A 13,168-nucleotide genomic window follows, 5' to 3' on the forward strand; every position below is an offset into this window, starting at 1 on the left:
ATAAGAAGTAAAATTTATTCAGAATTCACAACTCTCCATCTCTTGTGAAAATATTAAAGTTACAGTATAGAGACATCATAATAAGTGCTCTTTCAGGGGTCACGCCCTCTTCCCATTCCCATTCAAACTCTCATAAAATCTGTGGCTAATTGGCTCTGAATGCTGCCCCTCTTTCTAGCTTCAGATTCTCAGACTCTTCTGAATAATGTGCGAAGAAAATGGGGATATCCCACATGCTGCTGAATATGGAAAGTATCCTGAGGCTTGGTGGAATAAGCCAGATTGACTGAAAATATGACGGCTGCTGTCTGATCCCCACAGTGTAATGCCACTGATTAAGGTAATAATAAGAGCGTCTGTGCCCAGTGTGCCCAGTTTAAGCTGCGCACACACCCAGACACACACACACACTAACCTGGTACTGTTGAGCAAGATTGCCCTCAGTCTCCTGAGTCTGTATTGCGTCTCTCTCCAGCTGGTCGAGCCACATTTTGAGCTCCCTCAGGCTCTTTCGCTGCTCTCTCTTGGAGGTCGGGAGGGCGGGGTGAACAGCGGGTGGAAAGATGGACATGGAAATTTGGAAGAGCAAAAGGGGAAATGAAAAACAAATGAAAGACAGGACGAAAGAGAGTAGGGGAAGAGGGGGAAACAGAAAGATGGGGAAAAAAGTGATTAACCAGAGAGATGTTAGAGGGTTGATGAAAGGATGGAGGGAGGGAGAGGGTGAAAGAGAGGGCATGTACTGTTAAACATGTGTTCTCCTAATCCTCTGTGTCTCCCAGTAGGACAAAACGTCAAAAACCCACAGCTGCCAAAAACACTCAGCTTAAACAAGGTACTTTGTCTAAGACCCCCTACTAACATTTCATTGGATTTTAAGTTACCATGACAACAATACTATGCTGCTCAAAAGCTTGTGAGATAGTCTATTCAGTTTGAGAGCTGTTCACTCTCAGTCTATTCAGTTTTATCACTTCACGTTAGCTGCTGTAGGGATATCAAACTTTATTCTTTATGGCAGCCTAAGGCGTTAAAAGAGATTAAGCTAATTAGGATGAAGGGAAGCAGACTTCTATCTGTTATACTGCAATCACCACAACCAGTGTTTCAGCTGCTATTTGTTTTATAATGTAACAGCTTTGTTGTTTTTATGCAAAAAACACAATTGACTTTCACTTAATGAGAATATGGGAATATTCAGGACAAACATTATTGTGTTAGCAAGAACTATCAACAAAGAACAAAGTAGGTGTGAAACACATCAACCACGGAAAGCCTAATGAGCATTGTAAGACAACAAAACAAGGTGCAACACAGAAAGCAAGTGGTTAGTGGGCTGTGCAGCACATCACAGCTCCTGACACTGTTAACCTTAAAAACAGGCAACCTCTATTCACAAGCTTTCCATCAAATACGCTGTATCAATGCACACTGCCAGTGCCAGAGGCTTTCATTGTCATGCTAATGGAACCAGGAGCCATAGCACTAGGTGGTAACATTAATAAATGGTAATATCACGTCTTATTATACTGGACTTCCTTTTGTTATCATGGCTCAGAAACCCTGCGGCAGGAATATCACATCAGGTAAGATAAAGAGCCAATATTAGCATATAGGCTATATTTTGACATGGGAAAACAATGTTTAATCTCACCAATACACTGTACAGTAGGCAGTGATATTTTAATCCAATAGAAAGGCCAGAATAAAAATAAGCATTAATCACATTTATATGGAAACCATGAATGTGCACGGGTGCTAATTGCATTGAGGTGTGAAAAATGATGGAAAACCTGCCCCTAGGACTTTTAAGTTACTATATAACCTACCTCCAACATCTCCTCTATATCGCGAGGAGCAAGGCCATGCTGTAGGACAGAGGCCAGCACAACAACGACAGGAAAGCAGTCAACACACAAAAACACCACAGAGAGAGAGAAAGACAAGGAGAGATACGAAGATAGAGATGTGCAACAAGGAAAAACATAAAATAGGCGAGACACTGCCAGACCTGAGTGACATGACAAGTCAAATTACTGTTTGTTCTAACCTACTTTGAACAGCAAATAGGTGGTGGTTACTGCATCAGAGCATTACGTACATTTGAAAATGAGGCAATTAAATTTCCTGTAATTGTGCTGACTTTTACCGTCTTGCACTTACATAGGTTAAAACATACATCAAACAGTATTTCGAAAGCCCCAGCTGTGCACTCTTCACTTAAATACTAACTTAAAAAAAAGACAAATTGCTGTCTATACATGAATATATGGATGTCATGGCTGAGGTTTGACACACTAACTTTGACATGTGAAGAGAAAGACAAAACACATCAGATGCAGAAAAAGAGAAGACAATGAATGGCATATCCAGACTGAGATATTTCTGACAGCTGGTTACCTCTTCTTCTGCCTGTCCGTCTGAGTCGCTCTGCTTTCGATCAGGATGGTGCTTCAAGAACTGGGCTAAGTACGTCATAATGGATTTCTCATCTGGCTTGTCTACATCGACATCTGTGGTGGGAACAAAAAGGAATGTAATCGTGTCGTCAGCTGATAATTCTTTAATAATTCTTCCCATAAAGGAAAATAACAGGAATTAATGGGAACACATTTGACTGAGATCTATTCAGGAAGGGACAACAGGAAGCTTAAATGAAAACAACCTTCAGCACTTCAGATCAGTGTCCAAGTTTTGTTTGAAGGGTTCCACCATGCTGAATCTCATGGCCTAATGGACCTTAATTATACCAATGTCAAGCTTGATTTGTCAGGGTTCATTGTGAGGGGCAGGCGTGAAGGGGCACAGATGGTGCTTGGAAGTGACACTAAGGTGCACATCTGATGGTGTGATGGATGCCCACAATTGAATTTCAGTATTCCGAAAAAACATTTAATATATTACTGTTTAAAATCCGGCTGCTTTCTATTAAAGATTATATAGCTAAGAGAAAAATTAGTGTAGTATTAATTTGATCCCATGATGTTTTACAGTATTTATGTGTATAATAAGTGGTTAATTGTTATCTCGACCAGGAGTCTCTATGAGATGTGATAGAAAATGGTATTTACCCTCTGGGTCAAGAAGTTGTGGAATGTCCAGCTCTGTCTCAGCCAATAAGAAGGCTTCCTGGAGATTTTCTCGATTTGGCCTCCTCCACACACGCTCCATGTCAACTAGATTGGGCCGAAGGGCATGGATAACTGCAAAGAATGCTAACCCGGTGCGCCAACTGGGGCCAAAGTCCTTCACCTCAATCCCCAGGCGTCTAGAAAAAATACACACATTACAGAGTCAAAGCAAATGGGGGAAAAGCACATTAGCTTTAGCGTGTTTTGAGACTTGTTACTAAATACCTAATAAGGGAGGCTACATACTTTGTGGCTGTCTGCTGGACCCATCTCAGTAGGGCCTTTCTGGCTCCGCCCTGCAGAGGTGGGAGGGGTTTTCTTTTGACAGGTGGGCTGGTGGTCTCAGTACTGCTGGTGGAGCTGTCCAGTGAGGAAGTGCTGCTGGACAAAGCCTGAAGTGCTGGTAGGCTACTGGTCAGCTCCTCAATCTGAAAAGAACAGGAAAAAAATTACTAAACATTTACTCAAGAATTATTCTTTAACTTTTGTTTGTTAATAATAATGTATGGGTGAACAGCACTAAGCTTAATCATTGTAATTACTTGTACTTAATAGTCTTTTGGGTTTGCTTTTGGCAACTGTGTCTTCAGTGATACACAGAACTTATGAAGATATAAACATGTAACTTAGTCACCAAGTGGCTTTCAATGTGCTTTGTTATTGCACTTTTGTGGGTTTGTATGAGTTTCCCAGTACTCATGATTAAACTTTACTCAGCATAAGTGGAAATCCAATGAGCAGTGGAGCACTTGGAGTTGAAAGCCTTGTGTAAGGGCAACTTAATGACAGGTTGGAGAGCAGAAAATTTGCTCTTCCCTTTCCAATATACTGACTTAAGCTTTAGGCAACTGTGATTGCACGAAATTGCAATTAGGTTGAGCTGGTCATTTGTTGGAGGATTTATTGCTGTCTGCTTCTCAGTTTCTCCTCCATTCTGCCAGCAAACTGAGCCTGCCCACAACTCACAACTGAAATCAATCAATTTGTCAGCAAGTAAACATATTTCCCACTGTTGTACATTTCCTTTATCTAATATCCTTATGTTTGCTGGAACAGCAGACATTTGTGTGTGCTGATGTTGCTGCTGGGACTGTAGTATCAGTGAGTTCTTGTTGATCTGTACATGTCTGAAATGCCTGGGGTAGTGATTGCCCATTTTCAGTGGAGATGCATTAGAATAGAGTGATTTTCCCATCTTAAATCTGTTTATAGTTTGCTTAGCTTTTTGCCTGTTAAAACATATATCCTGCTTCTTTAATTGTTGGATTTAATACTTGTTTGAGAATGTTTCCATTCATATGTAGGACCGTGCTCATTGTACATTATAGTGGCAGCCATGTAGTTGTCCTGGTAGTGAGCTACTAGAGGTGATCTGAGGACATCAGTGGCTAAGATGTTCACAGCACAAACATTTGCATCCTGAATTATGAACATTGCATTTGCTGACCTAATTAATGGCACTTAAGTAAATTAACTAAAGGCACTGTTACCTGAAAATAGAGGATGATGGTCCACATCAACCCCAATACAATTGAAGGCCGTCCATCAACGATGTCAGTGGAGTTGATGTTCACAAGCTTGATCTGTGTTAAAACACAATATCCAATATTTTAATATCTCAATGCAGGACCTAACAATTCCAGATTGCAATCAATTCAAGTTTCTCTACTTACACTTCACTATAATCGCATAAAAATGGATTAAGTACACACTATTTCCCTCAGTCTGGTAACCCTGTCTCATGCATATGCTTACATAAAACAAACAATATACAGTATGAGCATAATCCTCTTCAGTGTAGGATGCAGATAATCCTGACCCTATCTATTCCATATCCTAGACAAACAAGTGTAGTAACGTTATGAATACTGACCGGGGATCCTCTGTAGGCAGACTGGAGGGCAGATAAGAAAAGAAGAAGAAGCGGAGGGTGAGAGAGAGACAGCATTTAGAGGTACTCTAGATGTGTTTGATTGAAGGGGAATGCCTCATTGACTGTGAGATAGCAGATACAGTAACATCTCTGAGGTGAGATAACTTGAGTGGTTGGCTGAGAGGAGAGATATATCACCACTACACAGGCAACAGGGATTATATCCAGCAGAGATGGACAGAGAATGGGTGACAGGGAAAGAGAGGGGCAAAGAGCAAGAAAAGGGAGGAAGAGAGGGCTGTATATACTGATATGATGAAGTATTCTATGTCGTCACACCGAGGGTTATATTACTGAGGCGCTACAGCACAACAGGTCATCATATAGTAATACACGCCACTCCGTACTGGTGAATAAGTATGGGGGAAGAGATTGGGGGCAGACGAGGGCAACATGGGGAAGCGTGAGATAGTGGCTGATAAAAATACATGCAATACACGGTCTCATATTAGAAAACACAGCAGGTTATCCAGGTAACTCAGCACAGCAGTGTGAAGCTGGAATGGTTAATGGAAAGGTCAGTGTTTTGTGATATGACCACACGCACAAGCAAAAAAAAAAACAGTTACAGTAGTAGTTGTATTTGTACCAACAGTGTGTGGGTAAACGGCATAGTTGACATTATTCAACTGGCTGAAAATTATTCACAAACATTTTTGATAGTTAAATGTTAATGTCCTTTACAAAGCTAAAAAGCCAACTGGTCGCTGGTTCAAGCTCCTCACTGCTGATGATTTTCTGCTTTTCTTTGTGTCATTATAAAGTTAATACATTTAGGTTTTGGGCCATTAGTCAGAAGAATCAAGCAGTTTGAAGACGTCACATTGAGCAACCTAGTTGGCGTTTACCATTTAGCTATAAACTCAAGGTTAAATACTACATACATGGATATATGTGTGTGTACAGTATATATTACAGCGCACTCAACAATGCTTTACATGCAAAAAGGAGGAACGTGTATCAATTGGGCCTCTAACGCAAAATGTAAATAGTCTAGACATATATCAGATTTAGACACATAGCATTTTGACATTTAATTTTCCATATACATAGATTTCGGCAGTCACTCAGACACACACAGACATACACAGCAGAGTGCCCACTGACGTCTCATCTCCAGACTGCAGATTACTGGCGCAGGATTTACGGTTTTAACCCTGTCACACTTGAGGAAGACAAATCAATGTCCCTGCAGACACCAGCTCATACTTATGGCTTTATTTATGTATATCCAAGGACGAGCTGGGTGAAGCTTTGAGAATGCTTTACTAATCTCACGGAGGGGCAGTTGATGCAGTTCAGTGATTACATCCAAAACCAAATTAAGCATTTTTGGATGTAATTCTCTCATTGAAGCAGGGAAAATGAATTGTAAACCATGTTGTTTTTTATTGTAACACATGGGAGAATGAAAACTAGAAAGTATTAATATCATTAAGTGCAAGAGGTGTGGTGTTTTCATATTCAATCATATTTTCATGGAATTTTTTATCATGTATAGGCAGCCAAACAAATAAATGAATGCCACTTTGATTAGGACAAAATGCCAACAAAGGCAGCAACAATATATCAAAGCCTGTGTTTGAATTGGGAAAATTGGTGTTGGGATAGCTGAGGGATTTGGAAAGGTGGAGAGAGCAGGAGCCAGGGATGAAGGGGAAACAGGTCACACAAGGTCAGGATTCAATGTTTGTACCCACAAGGCACCAGCTGAGCAGATAGAGCAGCTGGAAAAAAAATATAAAAAGAAGGTGCTGAACTCTTACCTTCCTACCCTCAAGGAAGTTGAGAGCTGTACCAATGTTGGCGACCCAGTGGATCCTCTTTAGCTTCTTGCCCTGCTCACATGGCTGGAAGGAAAAAGGCAAACAATGGCGATGGAAAAAAAAAAAAAACAGAGAAACAGAGAGGGAATTGTGTTGGGAGAGCACATCTAGGGCAGCATACATACTATCAGCAAATACAGATACAGTTAGAAAAAAAATCAAAGAATAAATTAGAAAATCAGGAAAAAAGTAAGAAAGACAGACAGGTCCAATCAGAGCTGTGTTTGACCATTAACAGTCAGATCAATAGGACATAAAGGGCTTAGACCTAAGGCAATATTGGCCAAGTAAAATCCTTAAGATGTGTGATGTGTGTATGTCTTTGTCTGCATTGTGTGTGTGTTTGTGAACTGTGATCTGTCTTTGTTAATCTGGGTTTTTCTACTCAATTCAAACATCCTAATAAAAGCTGATCAATGAACATTTCCATTTTGTTGTGGCTCATTTCAGATGCACTGCATTAAGTCTGTAGCTCTCTTAGGTTTGTCAAAAACAGACAGCACTGACTGTTATTATATAAACAATCAAGAAATGACCGAATCTCTCTGTTATTTGACCAGTCTGATCCTTGTTATTCAAAATCAAGTTAAAATTTAATCCCAAGAGATCAGAAGGTATGATGATTTTGAAGTTTGAAGTCTGTGGCCAAATCACATGCTGCAATATGAACGCGAGACTCACCAGTTTTTGTCCAGAGAGGACTTCCAGCAAAGCCAGCAGCATCACACCATCCTTGATGTCCTCAAATAGGTCTGTCACCACTAGAGGTGGGATACGCTATAGGAGAAAACAAGCATACCCATGAGCCTTTTAATGAGCCTTTTGAAAAGTCTTCTGACTTCTCTTGTCAAACAATACATTAAAAGAAGTACACATATGAAATGCTGAAATGCCTGGAGGAATAGCAAAGGTTTTGGCTTTTGACACTGAAAATTGAGTGAGAACCTTTGACCTCGAGGTGAGTAAAATAATTCAAAACTTCCCCATTTTTATACCTACACTTTACGAGACATTTCTTAATAAGTGCCTAGGCATAATAAGTTACATAAATTCACGGTTTACATAAACATTGCATGCTATCAGCTTGCACAAAGCTTTCTCAGTTTTCTTGGAATGCAAAAATCTTAATGGGATTTAAGATTTAATAGCTCCTGCAATGTACATGAAACTATGAGGCAAGAGGTATTTTCTGAGCATTAAAAGGCACAGCGCATGAATAAACCAAAATGCAATAAATATATTACACTGTAAGACGTTAATTTCAACTTGTGAAACATGGATAAAGGAAATCCATGTATAAAAAATGTACTTGAAGCCCCATAAAAGTTTGGCTGTGCCAAGTATTACTGACAGCTAGAATCAGCCATAAGCAGAGGCTCAGCGGGCTTTGAATGGGGTCTTCAAATCCTAAAATATGCTGATGATTTCAAACTGTATCCCTCTCATTGACTTCCTCCCTGACCTGACACAGAGTTCTAGGCTCGGGGAAATCCACATATCTCTGTTTCTTGCCGGCGCCACATCAAGGATTTCTCTTAAAGCACAGTCACATGCTGGGGCTGAGGAGAGGTTTAAAGGGGGTAAAGCATTCAGACGAGCAAGCCATTCACAGGGAGATTAGCAGCAAAGAGAGTGAGGGAGAAACGAGGAGAGGCGGAAGCGAAGATGAGTGCACGAGTGTGTCTGTGTTAGCACGTGCAACTTGAGAGTGTGTGTGATGAGAGAGAAAAACATACAACCCCCAACATCATGGATACGCGAGAGGGATATAATTGAGTAGAAAGAGTGGCAGTGAGAAAAATGATAGAAGGCAAAGAGAGAAGGACATTAACCTCACGTCTTTCAAAATTAATTAACAAATACAGTAGCTCTACCCACTAATTCCTTTTCTAATGTCATTTCATGGCTTTGGATATGAGAATATCCAGACAGCACTTGTGCCCCTATCATAAAGTCACAGAAGAAACACTTTTAAAGACCCCTTCTAAAGGATAAATTATACCATGAGCTAATTGAAGTTAAATTTACCTATTTGTTCATTATAATCCCAAAGCTAATGAGGAAATTTCTGACTAATTACAAAATAAGAAAGTAATATCCATTTCCTCTGCTCAGCCACATGAGCTAAAAAAATAAATCAAGGGCTTAATGAGCTAATTACATATGAGTGTCTGGGCCATAATTGATTGTGAGCAGAGGAGTTTCAGGATGTGCGTCTGTCTGTGCTCTCATGTTATTCCCCTGGTGCACTTGACTCAGTGGATTCCAAAAGATCAACAGCATGAAAGATAAAGGGCGGGGCAAAAACGAAGAGGAGACTGAAGGGTTTCATTCTGAATTGCAATACTTTCTGTATGAAGGAACAAGTGACACCAGATGCCTATTGTAAATCTTTTGAAGGTAAAATAAGTTGTAAGCTTCTAAAAGGCAAGAGAAGAGAATGCTCCCGCACACTGTCCTATTACTTGCTAAAAACTCTCTTGAAAATACAACGTTTTGGTCCCTTGACCTTCATCAGGTAGGTCTAAGGCTCCCACACACTGTCCTATTGAGGGTAATTCGACAGTGTGCAGGAGCTTTCTCTTCTATTGCTTTTGGACATTTTCTCCTACGCACCTGTCGGTACAAGAAACTGAGGGTGTGCACAAACCTTTTAGTCAAGTGTTAAGCTTCTGAAAGGCATAATTTGTCAAATGTCAACCCACTCAATTGCTTCAAAATATCAATAAAAAAGATATTTTTAAAAAGTGGCCAGCAAGCGCTCTGTACTATTTGACAATTTGTTCAACAAAGGCGGGGCCTACGTCTTATTGTGGTTTCATTTATTATTTTATGATGGCGAACAAAGCAATACGTCTACAGCCATGTCAGTGGCTCAGTGAGGCTGTACTTAGGCAGAAAAGTGCTTCAAGCTAAATGCTAAAAATGCTTATATGGTGATGTTTTGCAGGTATAAATTGTTGTTCAGCATCTGAGTTAAGTGTATGGGCATTTGTTAATTACCATTGAACGATGTATGGGAACATGAATGTCTCTACCAAATTTTGTGCCAATCCATCCCGTAGATATTGAGATTGTACATGTGAAAAGTTTGACCTGCTGGTGGTGCTGGAAGAAAAGTCAGGAGATCACCAAAGTCATTGGGATTTATTGTCTGGGGACCATGAATATCTGTATAACATTGTATGGCAATCCTTCTAATAGTGGTGGGCTGACTGATTGACAAACTGACACGGTTATACACTGCCCTCACGGAGGGTCGAAAAGGAAAACTAGGAGTCCACAAGCATAGTTAGCATATTGAAAATGGAAAAAATATGAAAAAAACAATCCTTGCAGCTAAGTTGGCCGAGGCACACACCATGTACCATGATGCGCTGGGTTTGAGTTTAGAGTGCTTGGACTACCAGTCAATCCCCTTCTTCCCCCAGTAAAGAAAGAAGGGGATGGGTGAGACCAGGGAGATGAATATTGAAAGAGAAGCTGGGCGCTTCACTTTACTGCTACAGTAATCTCTAAGAACACTTGGTTCACTGATTACTGTACTAAAGCAGTTTGCCTGGAAAACGCCTGAGCGACGAGGAGACCTCCACTGCTCACACCAGCCACTCCGCAATTAAGCTTTAACCTTCTCAGAAAGGATTTGTCAAAATGGAAACTCGGGACCCGCTCACTGAACACTCCCCCCTTGTTACTGCACTACAGTGCAGGATGCAACTTAAAAGTCTGATACAAAATTATTCCAGTCTAAGCAAATTTCAAAGACAAGCAATATCCTCTAATGTCCTATCAATGTAACAGTGGAGTCTAAACAACATCATCCTCTATTTAAATGAAAGAAACAACCTGCAAAAAGTACTGCCCTGCTTCTCTCTTCCAGTTTGGCCTATAACGGTGACTTAATCTGGTGAACTACTCTGAGTAATGAGAGTCATTAATCTACTGTATAAATTACCAGCTCCAATACGTCCTCTCATAGAAACTCTTTGTCAGAGCTCATAAGACTTCTTTTGTTGTACCTGTGGAGTGGAAAAGTAAGGGGGAGGGGACTGATAGTGAAAGGAAGCCCTCACGCCATGTCTCAACTCACCTAACGATTAATCACATACCTTAAGGCGCTGAATTAAAGACCTGTGATAACTGGAGTGGCCTAATCATCTGCATAGCCAAGGGCACGATCTATTCTTCTGAGAGCAGAGCTAAACCAACTGTTAAAGCCTCTTCCCTCTTTCTATCCCTCCGTCTGTCTCACTCACACATTTTTTGCCTCAAGTGTCTCTTTTAACAGTTCTTTGTAGAATATTTTCATTATAGATGTTATACAAGTCCATAAGATGTCATTTTGTCTCTGCTAGTCTACAGATTGACGCCTTCAAAAATTGCACCTCCTTATTAAAACAGATTCTCCGCATCAGCTGAATTGATTTTTACCCCTTACTCATCACAAAGCTCTCCGAACATTTACCAAGCTGCCATGACGACCAAGACATTTTTGAAGACAAATATAGGCCAATCAGAGTCACTATGGCAACATCAGGCATCAGGTGAAAGGGTAAGCAGTTTCGTGATGGGTGAGGAGGAGAAGAGCAACCAATCTGATCAACTAGCAAGAGAGAGAAGCGTGAGGAACAAACACTGTTATCTCCTCTGATGGAACTGTGATGGTATCGCTAATCTATTGATTAGCTGAATCGGCTAATTAAAGTGAATTTAAACGGAATTTAGATAAAATTTCCAGGATCTTCTCCAGTTTCAGGAGTGCTGGTCCACCAGGCACTATGTTAGACATTTGGGTAATATGCTTATTAGCGATTGGGAGATGAAAATAAAAAAACAGCATTTTTTTGTTTTTTACATTTTGATTTTGTCTGGCTTAAAAAGACGTAATATATTAATTAAGGAAACAAGTATTAGAGAGTCTTTATGCAAAGCTAAGCTGCTGGATCTATCCTCATATCAACAAAGACAGCATTTCCCAAAATTACTACTATTCCTTTCCATTCCTTTAATCTTCAGATTAAGAAGGGGCACTAGCCTCAATACCTCACACGAGGTCAGGTGCCAACACCACCATCTCGAAAATACCCAAAAGTGCAGAGCAAGCCTAGTTACAACCAACTGTTTAAATGAGAAGTGGTGTGTTCGAGAATGGCCTATCTGAAGTCTGAGGGCCTTCAAGTCCATCGTCCACCTTTTTGTAGTGTTGTGGCGTCTTGTTCCATTGCGACCAAGTTACCAGGTATCCCTTGGGCCTAATCTCAGACCTGAAACAGTTGGGTTTTCTCACTTTTGGTATTTTCCACTTCACAGGGGCAAGTCTTTCTGTCCTTTCCGTTTTTTACTCCAGACTTTTTGTGGATCCCTCATCATCTTTCCCCTCACAACTTCCAGCATTTTCAATGACCATGAAATAGCAAAAGGGCCATGGCTCTACTCTATTGTGTCAAAATGACTTAATAAATAAACTATGTGTTTACCTTAAACGTTATCAAAAATTCAAGGCATTTAAGTATTGGGCTGTGTGTAATTTTCTGCTGGCATGGTCCTGAGACGTGATATTTAATATTACGTCAAGGTTTATTCCCTCTAGAGTGCTTTTCAAATGAATTTTCTGCTCCACGTCACTGTGGTACGAGGCCCCCACAGCTGTCGTAATCAAATGGGAAACCTTGAGAGCAGCGTTGCAGATTGAAATAACACTTAATTGTGTTTCGCTGTGCCATATTTGCCTTGTCCACCCATTCCTGACATAGTGTTCAGGCAGTAATGGGTTAAATTGATGAGCCTAATGCAGTATAATACAATAATTACACGCATGCAATGGCCCCTCAGCATGCAGCTGCATCAAGTGTAATTATTTTTTATAAGATACAGATATACTGGTGTCCAAGCTCATTTAGGAGACAAATTAAGGGTAGTTTTTAAATACAAACTCCTATCCCGAACAATCTAAATTGGCCCACCATGAGATAAAGAGCTTATAGGTTACTAAGATTTAAATTACTGACAGTAGCTTGTAGGAAAAAAAGATATACGGTGTATTAAATGCTCGAATGTGAAAGTGATAATTAGAGTGAGAGTAAATCCTTGCTACAAGCTATCTGAGATTGGAGGAATGAAATGGAATATGAAAGGCATGCAAGTCAGAATGGGAGTGTGTGTGGTCTTGGCTTGCCCAGCCAGTCCCATGACCAGCTTCACAGTATGTTGTGGAAATGGGGCAAAAGTCACAGAGAACATAGTGGATGGAGGCCAGAAAAGCAAAGTGATTCAAAGTG

At 40.4% G+C, this 13,168-nt stretch overlaps 1 protein-coding gene across 1 annotated transcript in view; it reads right to left on the bottom strand.

Moving 5' to 3' along the window:
• Nucleotides 1-13,168, bottom strand: part of syne1a (spectrin repeat containing, nuclear envelope 1a) — a 115,650-nt gene that overhangs the window by 99,785 nt on the left and 2,697 nt on the right. The window contains exons 3-11 of the mRNA XM_070848803.1: nt 7,572-7,667; nt 6,831-6,914; nt 5,005-5,025; nt 4,622-4,714; nt 3,378-3,559; nt 3,072-3,268; nt 2,401-2,513; nt 1,830-1,868; nt 416-523 (exon numbers count right to left, since the gene is read on the bottom strand). Of these exons, the coding sequence (XP_070704904.1) occupies nt 416-523; nt 1,830-1,868; nt 2,401-2,513; nt 3,072-3,268; nt 3,378-3,559; nt 4,622-4,714; nt 5,005-5,025; nt 6,831-6,914; nt 7,572-7,667 (933 nt within the window). The remainder of the gene's footprint in view (nt 1-415; nt 524-1,829; nt 1,869-2,400; nt 2,514-3,071; nt 3,269-3,377; nt 3,560-4,621; nt 4,715-5,004; nt 5,026-6,830; nt 6,915-7,571; nt 7,668-13,168) is intronic.

Source organism: Pempheris klunzingeri, chromosome 18, assembly GCF_042242105.1.
Source record: "Pempheris klunzingeri isolate RE-2024b chromosome 18, fPemKlu1.hap1, whole genome shotgun sequence".
In the NCBI taxonomy this organism is placed as follows: domain Eukaryota; kingdom Metazoa; phylum Chordata; class Actinopteri; order Acropomatiformes; family Pempheridae; genus Pempheris; species Pempheris klunzingeri.